At 40.3% G+C, this 16,161-nt stretch overlaps 1 protein-coding gene across 4 annotated transcripts in view; it reads left to right on the forward strand.

Annotated features, from left to right (window-relative positions):
* Window positions 1-16,161, forward strand: part of KIAA0825 — a 188,878-nt gene that overhangs the window by 1,798 nt on the left and 170,919 nt on the right. For 3 of the 4 annotated variants that reach the window (XM_083703117.1, XM_083703116.1, XM_083703118.1), the window contains exons 2-3: window positions 13,491-13,603; window positions 14,408-14,547. In XM_083703117.1, coding sequence (XP_083559243.1) covers window positions 14,417-14,547 — 131 coding nt within the window. In that variant the 5' untranslated portion in view covers window positions 13,491-13,603; window positions 14,408-14,416. Of the gene's footprint in view, window positions 1-13,490; window positions 13,604-14,407; window positions 14,548-15,975; window positions 16,077-16,161 lie in introns of those variants that run through there. The other variant, XM_083703119.1, reaches the window with a different exon arrangement.

The following is a 16,161-nucleotide window of genomic DNA, read 5'->3' on the forward strand; positions in this document are numbered from 1 at the left end:
ATGTATGAGGATGCTTGCCAAACTGGTTTTTGAAAAACAAACTGGTTTTTCAATGTAACTTTGACTGGCTACTTAAGTACCATGATTTAGCATATACAAAGTAGTTGCTCTGTGCCACAGAAATAGATGGGTGGACCTTTTCCCACCCCTCTTATCTTCCAAGTAAGTAGAAGAACAATAGTCAGAGTTGCTGTGTGAGCGAGCAGGAAACTTTAAGATGGAGAGACATGCCTTCCTTAATGCTGGACTTTGGGGCTCCCCTGGAAACCTAAGGGGAAAGCAAGATCTATGTGAATGTTGCTGTTGCAAGTTTTTCCATCCTATGCTCACACTATACATAGTTGTAAATAAAACCATATACTGTATCCTAAAGACTCCAAGGTCTCTTCTAACCATCATTCCAAGAAACTGAACTTGGGTGAGTGCATGAACCCCTGGAGTTTTTGTGGTCTCTCACTGCTTGAAGATTGCGATGGTATGTAAACAATATGTTCTACATGGCAAAAAAGGCATTTTAGCTTAAAACACAGTTTTTTCTTTATTATTATTTCATAAAATTTATAAACACTTGATTGTAAGCAACAACACTCAAAGCAGTTTATAAGAAGGATAAAACAATAAAATCATCAATAAGAAAAAATAACTACAGTATAATGTAAAACTTTCAAAAAGTTGAAATAATAGACTGGAAACAGATTAAAACTTGCATCAACTTACTAAACAACTAGTAAGGTAAAGGTAAAGGGACCCCTGACCATTAGGTCCAGTTGTGACCGACTCTGGGGTTGCGGTGCTCATCTCACTTTATTGGCTGAGGGAGCCGGCGTACAGCTTCCGGGTCATGTGGCCAGCATGACTAAGCCACTTCTGGCGAACCAGAGCAGCACACAGAAACGCCGTTTACCTTCCCGTCGGAGTGGTACGTATTTATCTACTTGCACTTTGACGTGCTTTCGAACTGCTAGGTTGGCAGGAGCAGGGACCAAGCAACGGGAGCTCACCCCGTCACGGGGATTCAAACCGCTGGCCTTCTGATCGGCAAGTCCTAGGCTCTGTGGTTTAACCCACAGCGCCACCTGCGTCCCTACTACTAGTCTACAACTACAACTAGTCCCTACTACTAGTCTACAACTAGTAGGCTAGTCTAAATAAAAGTGATTTTAGCAGGCATCAAAAGGAATACATAGGGTGCCTGCTTGATCTCACTAGGCAGGGAGTTCTAAAGTTTTGGTGATGCCACAATAAAAGATCAAGTTCTTGCAGATGTAGAACAGATATTATGTAGCACCTGTAACAGTAGCTGAGTAGGTTAACTGGTCCCAAGTTGTTAAGGGCTTTAAATAATAATAATAACACCCTGAACTCGGCCAGCTAGCAAATCAGCAACCAGCGCAGATCTCTGAGCACAGGTGTTATATGCTGACAAGGCCTCACTTTTGTCAGCTATCATGCTGCACCATTCTGCACTAACTGCAGCCTCTGGATAAAGTGCAAGGGAAGCTCCACATAAGAGTGCATTGCAGTAATCCAGTCTTGAAGTAACCAATGCATGAAATACTGTACTGTAGCCAGGGTTTCCTGATACAGCAGTGGCCATAACTGTCAAACCAATTGCAGCTAGTGAAAGGCAATTCTAGCCACTGAGGCTACCTGAGCCTCCAGTGATAGAGCTGCATCCCCTAAAGTGCAAATGTGTTTCTTCAAGGAGTGCAACGCCATCCAGGATGGGCAATTGACCAATTTCTTGGACAAGGGAACTAGTTACCTACATTGTCACCATCTTGCCAGGATTCAAGCTCAGCATGTTTTACCTCATCCATCTCACCACTGCATGCAAGCAATGGCCCTGGGACTGCACAGCGCCTCCTGATTGTGATGTTATGGAGAAATAGAGTCAAGTGTTATCAATATACTGATGGCACCTGGCCCCAAAACTCCCAATGACCACTCCCAGCGACTTCATAGATATTAAATAGCATTGGAGGAGATAGTGCTCTGCAGCATCCCATAACGTAGCCTGCCAGGCTTTTTTTCTAAAGTGTTCTCTTTTCTCTTTATAGTACTATAACTATATATTTCAAATCCCCACTCCTTTTGTCTTTCCCTACATCAGGGGTCTGCAACCCGCAGCTCCGGAGCCGCATGTGGCTCTTTTACACCTTTGCCGCGGCTCCAGGGCGGATACTAGCGAGGGGAGGAGGCGCATTGTGCGCCCCGACACTCCCCACTGTGGCGGGTGCTGTACTGGCTGTGACGTCGCATGGGGGCGGTGCGTGCGTTAGTCACACACCGTCCCGACGTCACCTTCCCGCCTGCCCGCTACATTGTAAGGGGCATGTACGCTGGTCACTGCATTGAAAGGGGGCATGTACGCTGGTCACTGTTTTGAAGGGGAGTGAAGAACACATACACACAAGGTAACTTGTTAATTTAACATTTATTTCTATGAGGAGGAGTAATTCTGAGGGGTCAAACAAAGAAATAATAATAAAAAGTGACAAAAAAGTTATTTTTATAATGACGAGTTTTGCGGCTCCCAGTTTTTTTTCCTTCGGAAACGGGTCCAAATGGCTCTTTTTGTCTTAAAGGTTGCAGACCCCTGCCCTACATCATACATCTCTCTATAGAATCATTCCTTTTTTTCTTTCTATACCTCATAGAACATCCCCCACTCCGCATTGTCCCTCAGCAATCCCTTATCTCTACTTTTCCTTCTGTACTTAAGTGATATAAATCCAAGATAAAACTTAAGATACCTTGTGGGTATACCTTTTGGGCTAGGAACTTTTGCTACCTACTAGAACACAATTAAGCATCATCTAGCATGAAGTCAGAGAGCAGATCATCATAAGCAAAACTATTTTTTTATTTTTTTATTAAAATGTTGCATGAACTATAATGTCAGCATATTATTGAAAATTAGTCTTCTTTAGTACTTAGGTGAAAAAGAAAATATGTCCTAAATTCCTGACCGCTTGAGAATGTTACTCTAATACCTTACTCCTTATCTCAAGGCAATGCTTTATACTTGTAATCTTGTACTCTCTTTTGACCTACTTACTGTTCTAATCCCTTTCGTTGAAAAGTAATTAACTAAAATAGCTTTACAATGTTCTTATATATGATTTTGTAGCATCCCTGTTGATACATTAATACAGCGAGCTTTCTATGTTAAGTGCTTTCTAATATTTATCCTCTTCAGCCCCACAGTATCCCTGCAAGAGAGGCTATTAATATTAAATGATAGTAACTTGTCCAATCCCACCATATGAATTGTGGCTTTGCTGCACTAGTGTACTGTTCTTATAAAATTTCCTATTGCTAATCAGTTAATTGGATGCTTACAATAAGGTTGATAATAATAGTATTTAGTCTTTGTATCCTTAAAATAGTTCCAGGTATTATGACCCAAAATAAGTATCAGTCTTATTTACAGCTTTGTTTCAGTTCATTCAGTCCAACACCAGTCAGACCTTCCAATAGGATCACACTAGGCACTGTATAATAATAGAAAATTATAGGCCCTCGTCTATGGCTTACAGTCTATGAAGATACTGTTTCAGTTAGCGTAATAGGAGGAATTCTGGATTGTTTTACTTAGAACAAGTATGCTCAAAGTATTGGGGTATGTGGTCCACATAGAATATGCTCATAGAAGTATGTGCTTGCTCCTCACTTGCATGGCACATGCACATACATGTCAATTTAAAATAACAGAGCCATCCAAACTCCTGTGTTGGAGAGAATTTGGTGGCTCTGCCTGGATCCATTGTGCCACTATAAAGGTTTGCTTTGTGTGTGCCAAAAATGCTATCAGGGTGTTTATGAGATGAGGAAGAAGTGGAACTGAGCTGTCCAAGGAGCCAGTGGATCCTAAGCTGGTTCACCTACTGACAGTGGGCTCAATCAGGGCTTCTCTGTTGTGCCAGCAAAACCTGGGATGAAACTGTTCACCTTCCATCATGAGCTCTGTTCCACCCAGCCACTACCAGATGGGATATATGATTGGTCCCTAAGTCCCTTTAAGTTCAATAGGGCTTATTCGAGTTTGAATATGATTGCAGTCTTATTAGTGCCTTCTATAGTTAGTTCTCTACTTCAGACAGTGTAAAGGCAGAACTACATGTTATATGCTTTTTCACATTCTCTCTCTTCTTTTTTCAGCTTTTTAAATGCAAAACAGCCTTTGAAGGGAAGATAAGTACAGGAGAAGTGGGGCTTCTTAATGTTGCAACATGCTCTGGAATGCCTTTTTAGTAATGAAAAGCAAGCTATGTATTTTAAACAAATAACTAAAACTTTTTATTTTTGCTCAATTTTCTCATGGAAATTTTGCCTTCTCAAGTGCTTTTACCTTGCATGAAAAATATATGTGGATGGTCTGTGATTCTACTTTGTTATTTGGTACAGGAGATCAGTTGGATGGCTACCTGGTACTCTGCTAGGGTATGTGATGAATGCGGTTAAGTTACACAGCATTGATCCATCTTTTCTATCTCTTTTCATCTGGTCTGGCTCTATGCCTAGGAAGACTGAGCTATGCCAGTTCATTTTTTGTTTGAGTTTTGTTTGCTGTAGTTATATTTGATGAGGCTCAGCTGTGTAGCTGGGAATACTCAGTATGGCAAATTATAAGAACCATATTGCAGAGGACAAGTAATTGATGTATTCACTATTTTACATCCTGAGTTTCCAAAAGGTTGTGTAACTGTTCTCCTCATTTTATTCTCAGAATCCTTTCTTATAGGTTAGGCAGAGAGCTAGTAAAGTGGTACCTCGGGTTAAGAACTTAATTCGTTCTGGAGGTCCATTCTTAACCTGAAACTGTTCTTAACCTGGGGTACCACTTTAGCTAATGGGGCCTCCCGCTGCCACTGCGCCGCTGCTATGCAATTTCTGTTCTCATCCTGAAGCAAAGTTCTTAACCTGAGGTACTATTTCTGGGTTAGCAGAGTCTGTATCCTGAAGCGTCTGTAACCTGAAGTGTCTGTAACCCGAGGTACCACTGTACTTGGCCCCAGGTTACCCAGTAGGCTTCATGGCATTTGCTGGGTGTGCCCAGTCCTAGTCAGACACTGTAACTACTAGACCATGCTGGTGTTCCTAGCATAGTAATACTGACCATAGTTATGGGGTGCTCTTACGTTGATCACTGATATTGGAGACTCAAGTAATCTTTGTAGTGAGGAGTTCCTTCTACCCAATCCAGCTGGTATGCCAACTACACCTGTTCCTGGGCAAAGATAACTTCATCACTGTGACCCATACATTGGTAACCTCAAGACTGGAGAATTGTAATATGCTCTATTTGGGACTACCCTTAAGGTTGGTTTCGAAGCTGTATCTATTGTAAAATGCAGCCAGTAGGGACAACCTCTCATGTAACATTGTACTGCTCTTACAGGAGTTGTACCAGTTGCCAGTAAAGTTTTTGCATTGACCTATAACAACTTGGGACTAGGATAGCCAAAGTAATGCCTTTCTTCCTGTTACCCTACAGCAGAGATGAGGAAGTTTATGGCTTTACAGACGAGATTGGTCTTGTTGGCCAAATTTGACATGTGGGGTCTGCTCCCATTGTCAATAACTTGAAATCACAATGATCTGGCACTTGGAAGCTCCAAAGTTGAGACTGCAAAGCACCTCACAGGCAGCAATTCACTACTAAAATGAAGTGGGGAGGCATGGGTTTGGCAGGGCCTTCAATGCAAACCCATTGGAGTGATGTCAGGTGATTGATAGGTGGGTATGGTTTTGAGAAACTGGCCTCATGGACCAAATTGGAATGCCTGGCAGGCCAATATTGATTCCCCACCACTGCTTTGGATAGCATGACAATCAGGTGGTGAGGCCCTTCTAGTTGTACTGCAACCTCTGTAGGTACAATAAACAGCCACTAGAGGAAGGACCTTTTTCTGTGATGGTAATAGCAATCAAGACTCTTGAGGAATTAAATTCAGTAGTTTCACTTTGCGGTCTCTGTTTTGATGTTCAAGTATGGCCACTTTAAGGTCAGCTAATGAGATTTTTGTCCATTGGTCCTTTCATGTAGAGACTGGGTGGTTTGTACTATGTAGAATGTAATGGGACATTGTTGGCAAATCACATATATCACATTGGAAGATGATCAGATAAATGAATATGCATGACATTATTAGGTCCTGTAATATGGTAATTTATCCAGAGTAGACAAATCCAGCATAGTACTTCAAGCATCTGTTGAAGTGGACTATAGTGTTCAAGCATAGTCTTTAAGATGCCATAAGATGCTTTGTTGATTTTGCTGCAACAGACAAATATGGCCACATCTTTGGAAATTGTTTAAAATGTTTGCTTCTGCTTAAAGAAAGTAGCTCATTTGACTTCCAACTTCTCTAAACAAGTCTGATGCACAAGATTCATACTCTGAAAGGTAAATAGTGACAAGTTCAGTCAAAAGGAAAAGAGTAATAATTTATAAGGGAACCGTAGATAATGATGCCAGCCAGTCGTTTTAAAGTGCATCTATCTCACCTTTAATGAATTAGATTTGTCAACAATGTATGTTTTATGCACTACTTCTAATGAAATGGCATACCAGTAACGCGGTGTACTTTGAGGTTTCCTCTATCAAAGCTTTTTGCTGTCTTAAAATAGACCTTTTAAATAATAGATACTAAAAACTACATTTAAATAACATTAAGGTTGTGACACAGACACCAAATGACAAACTTCAGGCAATTCAAAGTCTGACATCTTGTCATTAACTCATATTGTTGTTTTTTAAAAAGAATAAGCACAATAGCATGATTTAAGGTTGACTGTCAGCTTAACTTTATATATCTTGGCTTTTGTTATTGGTGTCACAACCTTAATGTCATTTTCACTTAGGCTTTCACATTTCTTTTGCTAAATTCTTAAAGGAAAAATAACTGAATGGCACATCTAAAACACATAAATAGCTTCTTCAATAGCTTATTCTGAGCCTCGAACTAAAAATCTAGAAACTCTATTTTAGGGTGGGGTGGGGTGCTTCCAGCTAAATTGCCAATGCTTTGTTTGTGTGTCTGCCCCTACCAAGCACAGAAACAGATTCCTATATTTAATTTCCTTCTATTCAAGGCAATTAAGATTTTAAATGTTCATTATTTTAAATATAAGCCCCATTATATAATAACACAACACATGCATAAGTGCTTAACATTTGTTATTTGACACATTTTATTTGCCAACCAATTGCACTTGCAATTCTTTTGCATTTGTTTTATGGAAATGTTGTTTATTTAAACTGTATTTGATTAAAATATTTCTGTCTTACCATTCTGCTTTCCCAAAAGCACTCAAGTCAGCTAATGGGATAAAACTGAAAAGATACCTAAAGTACAAAACTCAAAAAAATCTATCTATCTATCTATCTATCTATCTATCTATCTATCCATCCATCCATCCATCCATGAATGAAACATTTAGCAAGATCACAAAACCAAAAATCGGAAAAGAAGGCAAAATGATGAAAAACCACTGCAGCTTCACAGAATCAGGATCATTCTAAAAAGCCTACCTCAAATGCCTTCCAAAATAAGAACATTTTAATGGATCACCAGAAGGCAAGGGGCAGTTTTGCCAAACAAGATCCTTGAGTTATTTGGCCTGGGTGTAATGTCCCATGACTCAGCTTCCTCACCTCAGATAGTGAGGTGTCTCAAATCATGGCGGCCTCTGAACAGAACAGAAGATTCATTTAAGAGGACGCAATCCTTGAGATATCTAGGTCTCGGGCTAATAAGAGCTTTGGAAATGAAATCCTTTCAGTATCTGGGTGTATTTAAATCTGGCTTCAGACCTGGTTTTGTTACTGAAGCATTATTGGTTACGCTGATGGATAACCCCTACTGGGTGAAGTGGAGTGTGGCCCTGTTAATTCTGGATTTCTTTGTGGCTTTCAGTTCCATTTATTATAGAATCTGGATAGGCTGGCTGGGGGCCTGGTATGCTGTACCTCTGTGGTTCTGGTCCTGCCTGGTGGACCAACTCCAGAAGGTGGGATTTGTGTTTTGGAGGTCACTCAGGATTCAGTATTGTCTCTCATGCTGCTCATCATGTACAGGAAATTTTGGATGTAGCTATCGAAAGACTAAAGTAGCAGCAGTACACTGATGACACCAGCATTCAGTTCTTCTTTTATTCATCTGAGTGCTGGTAGATCCAGATTTGAAATGAGAGGTTGTGGCAGCCAAGGCATGCAGCATCTTCCACTTGCCAAGGCAGTTATAACCACTCCTGGACAGAGGGTGCCTGGCCATGGTTATCCCTGCTCTGGTTAACTTCCAGGTTAGACTACTACTTCAGTGTCTGGGTTACATGAAAATTTCAGTTAGTTCCAAATATAGCTTTTGTAGTTAACTTGAAGTAAGTTAAACGGTGGCGCTCCTTGCCCCAAGAAAATCACCATGGCAAATAATTTTGAAATTTCCAAAATGGGATTAGATATAAATACAAAATGATGCTGGTAATTACTAACTAATTATGCCAAACTCTCCCTTTACCTGCCACCATTTTGTCATTGGATCCACCCCTGTACCTTTTGATTGAGGCTTATCAGTTTTGTGACTGTTGGGCTCATATTTTTCCACCTTCTCAAGTGGGAGGAAATGAGAACCCCTGTTGTAGAGAATTGCTCTTAGAAAATTCAGATATACTTTCTGAATATAACTTTCTATACTATGTCTCTGTCGGAATATTGTTTGTTATATGGTGTGACACTGGAAAGTAATATAAATCAGATTCTTAGGTTGTCTCCCATTCAGATACAGCAGTCTTCTGGTCAGTTTTGTGATCTCATTAGTTGCTTAGCAAATTAAGTGGTGAAGGAAAACTTTAACAAATAGCAGAACTAGAAATATTGGAAATAGTCGTGTTGTCCTAAAAAATAAAATAAAGAATTTTCACCTCCTTGAAGGCAATAGTGCTGTACATCCTCCATGAGCAAGGGAAGACCCACAATCATATCTGCATGCATGGTGTGAGCAAAAACATTGTTTTGTTTTGTACTCTAGATTTTGTGATTGAGCTGTGGCAGCTGGCATCATGTGCGGCTTGTATTTCCTGGTGGTAAAGGACTTGAAAGCATATGCTGTAGCTCATGGGTAGGCAAACTAAGGCCTGGGGGCCGGATCCGGCCCAATCGCCTTCTAAATCCGGCCCGCAGACAGTCCAGGAATCAGTGTGTTTTTACATGAGTACATAGAATGTGTTCTTTTATTTAAAATGTATCTCTGAGTAATTTATGTGGTCTGTCCAGTGTTTTTACACGAGTAGAATGTGTGCTTTTATTTAACATGCATCTCTGGGTTATTTGTGGGGCATAGGAATTAGTTCATTTCCCGCCTGCCCCCAAAAAATGTAGTCCGGCCCCCCACAAGGTCTGAGGGACAGTGGACCGGCCCCCTGCTCAAAAGGTTTGCTGACCTCTGCTGTAGCTGTACACAGAGAGAGCGTTTTCTGTAAGCTCTACCCTCAGGTGGCTGAGACTCTGCTTCTTTGCACCCCAGGTTGCACCCAGATACCAGAACTTTGTTTTTCAAGAGTTAGTAATACTGTGGATTTCAATTAGAGAACAATTCAGTTCCCACAAATAATCTCTTCCATTCTGCCTCTCCATATTATGCATTTGCTAGCAATGATGTGTGTCATTTGGGGAGGGGGCACAATGCTATCACATCATCCCTCAGCACTATTGGTGAGGCAGGTATTAGGATTGAGCAAAGTATAGAGTTTGTAAAATATTTTATGGTTTCTCTCCTGAAAACATAAGTTTCTGAAATTATTTCTGATCTTCCCCTTTCTTATAATTTGTTATATATGATGTTTCTTTCATTCTGTAGTTTTTTTCTGTGCAACTCATTTTATTTGGTCTTACTTTTAAAAATACAGTCCCAGTTGTTTACCTACTAATCCCATGAATCTACATTAAACAAGCAGTTTATATCAAACTCCTGGCAGCCTTGGTTTAAAATTAAAATACATGATTTACTGTTGAATTTGTCAAGACTGGAAATAATATTTGTCCAGCTGGACAGCTTTCTTTTGTACTTACTAAATGAAAGTTGAGATTCTGTCTCCTCCATGAAAGCTTCTGTGTCAAGAAGGTAATTTGGACAGTTTGTGCCTTGACAAGGATTATTAAAATCAGATGGAGTGAAGGGAAGTGAGTATGAGAGAGCAAAATTGACACTGACACTCTCTATTATTTGTGGCTAAGATCATGATGCCTAAGTTGATAGATTTTAAATGTTAGATTTATTCAGACACATTAAGCAGTGAACACAGTACAACTGAATTACAGTTGGGTTCTCAAACACTAGGAGATGTACTCTTTGTTTTAAAAAGTCAATTTCAGTAGTTACGAGTTGATATAAATCCGTAATCCATGTTCCTTCTCTATAACATAACTAGTAGCAGAAATGTCAAAGGAAGTGAAACTGATGATTACATAGGGAAGGAAATTATGATAGTTTCTTTTTCTCCTTATGTATTCTGTGAGGAATTTGGAATACAAAAATTCATGAATCTGAATATTATGATATCGTGTTCAATAGTAAAGGACCAAAGAAGAAATACGAGACAGAAACTAAAGAGGCCTAAAGAGGCCTCTGAATGCATGCAGCTGCTTATGCATGTGCACTGGGGTTCTATGGATTCTCTGTTGTAGCTGTAGCTCCCTGCTGCATCACAGGCTGCCCCAGAGTCTCCCAAGTTTTTCTATAGCAGTTTTTGGCTGGAGGAGATACAAAGGTCTATAGCAGGAAGTGGGGAGGAATGGCTCAGGAGTTCTGAAGTGCATGCAGAAACTTTGGGCCATTTTCACTGCTGCAGCTCTATTGGCTCAAAGGACTTGTATGTGTGTATGTCTTCCTTTTCCTCTCTTGTACCCTCCAGCTCCACACACTCTCAAAATCAGCTTCAGAGGTATGGGAGACCCTCTGTAGCAGATTCTGGGAGCACAGGGGAGAGAAGGAAACAGAAGTCACATTGCATCAGCAGAATCCTGCTGGCCCAGCACTGAATGGCACCCTTCAACTCTTAAAATTATTCCCATGCAGAAGAAGGAAGTTTTAAAATCAAGCTACTTACTTTGTGTGATTTTAAGGAATTGTTCATAAATATGAATAAAATTTAAATATGATACTTTATGATTATAATGTACAAAGTAGTTAATTGTTTCATTATTCATTGAAAAAGTTACAGGAGGGTGCCATTTGAGGCAACGAGGGCTTGATAACGATAAAGAATCGTCTTACCCCATATGTTCCCACTCAGCTGCTTCAATCTGTCGATGGGTGTTTACAGGTGCCACATAGTTGTCTGAGACATGGGCCTATACAATAATAGGAGGAGTGCAAGGATCTCTTCTTCAACCTTTCTTTCTGTTTGGTTTCAGAGATGTTAATAAAGAATGATTTCAACACTGAAAACTTAGTGCAGCAGAATATAACATAAGGGGACACTTTTTCTAAAAAATACAGTGGTACCTCTGGTTACGTACTTAATTCGTTCCAGAGGTCCGTTCTTAACCTGAAACTGTTCTTAACCTGAAGCACCACTTTAGCTAATGGGGACTCCTGCTGCTGCCGCACCGCCGTCACGTGATTTCTGTTCTCATCCTGAAGCAAAGTTCTTAACCCGAGGTATAATTTCTGGGTTAGCGGAGTCTGTAACCTGAAGCATATGTAACCTGAAGCGTATGTAACCCGAGGTACCACTGTACAATTTCAGATATAATATCAGGGATTAGTTGATAGATGACAGCGCTTCATACTGTGGTCAGGAACTGGCAGCCATAGTTTAGTATGATCATACTTGCCAGTAAAGTGGAATGTTGAAGACATTATTAATAAATCTGGCTAGACAAACAGTAGCTTTTAAAATAGTTGAAGGTCATATGATAGATAACATTGCCTTTGGTGCATATGCTCAAGTATATTGTCTCATTGTTTCTAATAAAATAGATTTTGAAGCATTCCAGAAATCTACAAAATGTGAGTGTACTGTTGGCAGTGATGCCTCTACCATACCACTGGTCAACACTCTGAGAATGCTGTCATCTCCAGCCTAAAATAACAACTTCTAAAGATCCTCAGAGTTTTAATGGGCATGCTAATTTGGTACCTATTGTTCTATGTTCGCTGCACTTCACTGAATTATAACCTGCCAAGCCTTTCTTTTAACATTCCTGGGATTGTGGACAAAGCCATAATACCTTATTTTGATTCAGTTTCTTATATCCAGTCACAGAGCTGTCCTGTGCTTAAAAAAGAGCAGATAGTTTTACAAATCTGCATCTATCCTAATTTAGCCTCCTTTGTTACTTCTTGCCACTTCTTATCTCTTGCCATTTTTAAAATATTGGAAGCTGACGTGAACCTGGAGATGGCAACAGGGTGTAAATGTAAATTGATACATCTTATTAGGTCTCCTTTGGATGATTGTGCCAGAGCATGAGCTGATTCTGACGTTACTTTTTGTACTTTGCTTCCTGTTGCTAAATATAAAATAAATGCTTGTCCCATCAAGTACCGTATTTTTCGTCCCATAGGATGCACTTTTCCCCCTCCAAAAATGAAGGGGAAACGTGTGTGTGTCCTATGGGGCGAATGCAGGCTTTCGCTGAAGCCTGGAGAGCAAGAGGGGTCGGTCTCGCTCTCCAGGCTTCACGCAGCTCTCCGCAAGGCGCGGGAGCCTGGCCTGGGCTCCCACAGCTTGCGGAGAGTTGCCTGCATGCTGAAGGCTGGGCGTAGTGAGCTCAGCACGGCCAGGCTTTGCGCAGCTCTCCGCAAGGTGCGGGAGCCCGGCGCCAGGCTCCCATGGCTTGCGGAGAGTTGCCTATTCTGGGGGCTGGGGTCGGGGGAAGCTCGGGCTTCCCCTGCCCCAGCCCCGCACCTGGGAGGGAAATTATTTTCCCCCCTTTATTTCCCCCCCAAAAAAAACTAGGTGCGCCTTATGGGACGGTGCGTCCCAAAGGGCGAAAAATACAGTATGAACTTTTAGAATTGAGTATATATCCCTACTTTTAAAAAAGTTTTGAAACAGTGACCTGAATCTTTCCCTTAGATTTGTACCTTGCTTGAAAAAAACATTTAAATGGATGAATGCAGATTCTGGGGAATATGTTGGTTAATATTTACTGATTACTTTATTAAAATGACACGCTCTGAAATTCTGTTTTAATTCCCATAATAAACCAAGGAAATTGCATGAACCTAACATTGGCAAATACAATGTTTGTATTTTCACAATAGATTGTAATTCGTATTGTAGAAAACACACAAATGGGATGTTTTCTTTTTCTTATAATCAGCAAAAAGTGTACCAAAGCATGAGCACTTTACAGAAGCAATATGGTATTGTTAAATTCAAACATTTGAAAACAGTTTTGTAGCCTATGTTGAATATGAATTATTTTTGGTGGCTAATTATTTAATATGAATTTTTATGTGTTCTGTTTTCTGTAGAGAATAGTATCTGAACACTGATGTGACACCTATGCCCTCTGGTGAGTCGTTGTGGAGGACACAGATGCTTCTCCAGCCTTTAGCCACCCTTTTGCCTTGGTTCTGCCCATCGGGTGAGTTGGACTCTTGTTATGCAGGCCCTCCATTCCAGAGTGACCTACATGAGATCAGTAACAAAAAATACAGTCCCTGCTCTCTGTTACCAGATCTGCTTGTGTGGTAGTACACGCACGTGTGAATTTATATCTTAGGTATGTATGCAGACAAAAGGTTATTTGGGGGAATTAGCTATACTGACCTTTGGATCTTTACAGGATATGAATGTGTGCTACAGACAGGATTGCATTGACTAGTTTGCCTTGGGGAATTTTGCAATAATTAGTAAGAAACCAATATTAGTGTGCTGGCTTTTGATAGCTCGCCGTAAGCACACCAGGGAGCCTGAGGTAGCTGGTTTCTCTGCATAGTCAGGGGTCAGCAAACCTTTTCAGCAGGGGCCGGTCCACTGTCCCTCAGACCTTGTGGGAGGTCAGACTATATTTGGGGGGGGGATGAACGAATTCCTGTGCCCCACAAATAACCCAGAGATGCATTTTAAATAAAAGGACACATTTTACTCATGTAAAAACGCACTGATTCCCGGAACGTCTGCAAGCCAGATTTAGAAGGCGATTGGGCCGGATCTGGCCCCCGGGCCTTAATTTGCCTACCCATGGCATAGATGATGGAGTCCCCATCTCTCTCTCTGCTGCATTTTGGGAGGGAGGAGCTCGCTATACTTGTATATCCCAGTATGCTTCACTTTACTTGTATATCCCAGTATGCTTCATTTCTCTTATCATTTAGCATTTCTGCAATCAAATTTTCAAATATATTTAATCTTACTATTTATCTTCTATTTTTATTATCTAATTTAGTGTTTGGAAATGGAGTGGGGAGGTGAATATTCTCTTGATTCTTCCAACTTGGATTGTTTGTTAAACATACTTCCTGGAGATCTGGAGTTTCAGCAGATACTTGGTGACATTGATGAGAAAATAAAGAAAAATGCTTCTAGGTAAGCTGTGTGGTCAACTTCAGTTGCATTTATGCTGATTGCTACTGCTTTTGTTAGGTAGTTTTCTGCAACCTGATTTTAAAAATTCCATCATATACTTATCCTTATTTCATTCTAAAAATGAAACATGTACTTCCCTGGATCAAGAAACTAGTACCAGAGTCAGGCCTGATAAAAGAATACATTGAGAGAGTATACATTGTATTGCTACCAAGACATTCAGGTGAGGGAAACTCCCTCAATATAATTGTTCCTCCCCTCACTATTGGTTAAAGGATATAGTGCTGAAAGCCCCATGGAATGCATGGTTCATTAAATTCAAAAACATTTCAGTGCTATTTGGCAAGAATTCAGCCTTGAGACTGCTATGCACCATATTAAGTCATAAATTATTTTGCTAAATGAGTTAGAAGATTTTGTGAATATACTTATTGAAATTTGGAGTTCTGTGGCCTATTAATAAACTGGAACTGAACTGATATATATTTTGCTATAATGAAGCATTGTGGTTTTTACCAAAGTGATGTCTCTGTGCCTAATCCTAATCCTTCTATCAATGTTAGGACAAATTATTGGAAACATTTTGTTCTGTAAAGGGTTGTAGTGGCTTGTAATAATTGGTTATCACTTATCTGGTAGATTAGTCTCAAACCTTATTTTTAATGGAACCAAGTTTAGGTAACAAACAATAGTTGAGCCTTTACAGTTCACAAAGCTATAATTCATTAACTTTGATTAAGTGAGACACATTAGATACTACAATAGAAGTCTTTGACAAAATGTCCCAGAAACCAAAGCCTATGACTAGTGCATTGAGTTTCAGATTCCTAAGACAGGCTTAAATAAGTTACGAAGATACATCCTGGTTTTTATTATCACATTTAGAACTAGTGTTGGAATGGTATATTATATCTGGAAGTTGAGTGTGGACCATAGGGTATTATTTTCCATAGTAGTCCTTGAATTCATGAAAAGGTTCTTTGATAAAGATAAGATATTTGTTTCAGGGGCACCATTTCGAACCCATTCTTTCTCTAAGGTTTCTTGAAAAGGCCTTTGAATGTGCTTGATAGGCCACCCATACTTGATTACTTTTTAAAGACGCTTTCATATAGTACAGTCATTAGTATGGTTTCAAGAGGATGTTCCAATAGGGGAAAATTGCATCTTTATCAGGTTAGATAGCATCTGCAATGTTTAGATATTTTTGAACTTTGTTTAAAATGATACAATCAGCACATCAACCATGGCTTCCCAAAGAATCCTGAGAGTTGTTAGGAGACCCCTAGTCTGCCACAGAGCTGCAATTTTCAGAATGGTTTACCCTTCAATTTTCAGGAAACCCTTGAGAATTGTAACTCTCTGTTGTAGACTGGTGGGACAGAGTGGAATGATGGGGGAAACTGCTGGGGAACCCCCAAGCGAAGAAGGCTGGGAACAGGAGGTGTTGAAAGCTTAAAGAGTAACAGGGCTTAGTGAGCTGGGAGAGTCTGTGGCAGAGAGGTCAAGAATCAGAGGCAGAAGCTGAAGTAAGTGAAAGGAGGGAGGTCAAGAGGCAGTGATGAGTCAGGCGGCTGAAGAGCCATGGGTGTCAAAGAGCGAGTCGGCAGTAAA

Source organism: Podarcis gaigeae (assembly GCF_964106915.1).
Source record: "Podarcis gaigeae genome assembly, chromosome: 11".
NCBI lineage: Eukaryota > Metazoa > Chordata > Lepidosauria > Squamata > Lacertidae > Podarcis > Podarcis gaigeae.